This window comes from Opisthorchis viverrini, assembly GCF_000715545.1.
Source record: "Opisthorchis viverrini unplaced genomic scaffold opera_v5_292, whole genome shotgun sequence".
Taxonomy (NCBI): Eukaryota; Metazoa; Platyhelminthes; class Trematoda; order Opisthorchiida; family Opisthorchiidae; genus Opisthorchis; species Opisthorchis viverrini.
Window position 1 is genome coordinate 83,085 of NW_008751945.1, and position 1,253 is coordinate 84,337.

Here is a 1,253-nt window from a genome sequence, read left to right on the forward strand (position 1 = left end):
TGTGGTCATATCCAGTTGGGCTCCCGAAAGCAGGCCGACGAAACCAGCTGCGTCTCCGGGCAGGAGCTTCTATTCGACCACCACAGGCCTATGGCACACCGAAGGCAGGGACGCCATGGAGGAGGCAAAACCCACATGCAGGCAGCGCCCAAACTACGTGGAGCTATCAACGCTTATCTCCGTATCAGAGGACACAGCTACAGCCGTGCATTCGTCAACAGTCACAGCCTCTGAACTGGACTGGGTCAGATGTGCGGGGACAAGAAGCGAAGCCAATCTCCAGCTCCAGTCCGTCAAAAGCGGCCCCTGCTTGTGGACACGACCGTCGCCCAGGGCCCCGACACCCATAGCCATGAACATGACTACAACCATCCGGAAACTCCTTCGTACATTCAGTTGGCCACGCTGGCCGCTGGCAGATCGGGTGTTCACACAAACACGAAAGAACAGCGACTGCAGCCAAACAAGCCACATCAAACTCGCCAGATTAGAAGACCGCTGGCCGGCTCCAAGGTGCACTCCTCCGCGAAAACGAGCCTCTTGGGAGCGCCACCAAAATCATTACTTCTTGGTGCCGCCACCCAGCGCCCACGGCCACATAGAGACACTTTCCTGGCCAAACCGCGCCAAAACACCCAAGAATCCATGAAGGCGAAAGCTTGCAGCAAACCTTTGATCAACAGCATGTCTGGTCGCCGAAATTTGGTGCTGAATGAGCTACGAACAGCATCCGTCGAAATTTTCGTCCATGGTGAAAAACTCCGTCCCCCAAAGCCAAAAGGCTCGAGCAAACCGAGCTCACACGGAACGAAAAAAACCTCGCAAGCGAGAAGCACCCCCAGAAAACACAAAGACTGGAAGCAGACAACTTCGTCCCAGAGGCCCCCTTGGAGCCTTGGACTCTGACACAAAACCGTTGCACAACTATTAAGTCTGCTAACCATTCTGGTCGCTCAACTTTCGGCTCCTCACCCTCTGAGGCAGCAAAGACAGTGTTGAAATGCTTGTCCACAAACTGCCTCAGCCTTTTCAACAAACTCGGCGATGTTAAAAAGTCAGCTTGCCTTGAACAACCATCCATAATCGCACCCACAGAGACTGGCTCACACCAGATGTCTCTGACGCAGAGGTCTCGATAGACGGTTACTCTATTTTTCAAGCTGACTCAAAACGAGGGAGGGCTGGTGGGGTTGCACTGTACTTACATGCGGCCCTACCAATCCCGATTGTCCTCTCTGACACAACCCCTGCAC

General features: G+C 54.3%; 1 protein-coding gene across 1 annotated transcript in view; it reads left to right on the forward strand.

Annotated features, from left to right (window-relative positions):
- Positions 1–249: 249 nt before the first annotated feature.
- Positions 250–1,253, forward strand: part of T265_09573 (hypothetical protein) — a gene marked incomplete at both ends in the record, with an annotated part of 31,288 nt that continues 30,284 nt past the window's right edge. Inside the window, one exon of the mRNA XM_009175683.1 lies at positions 250–751. Within this exon, the coding sequence (XP_009173947.1) occupies positions 250–751 (502 nt within the window). The remainder of the gene's footprint in view (positions 752–1,253) is intronic.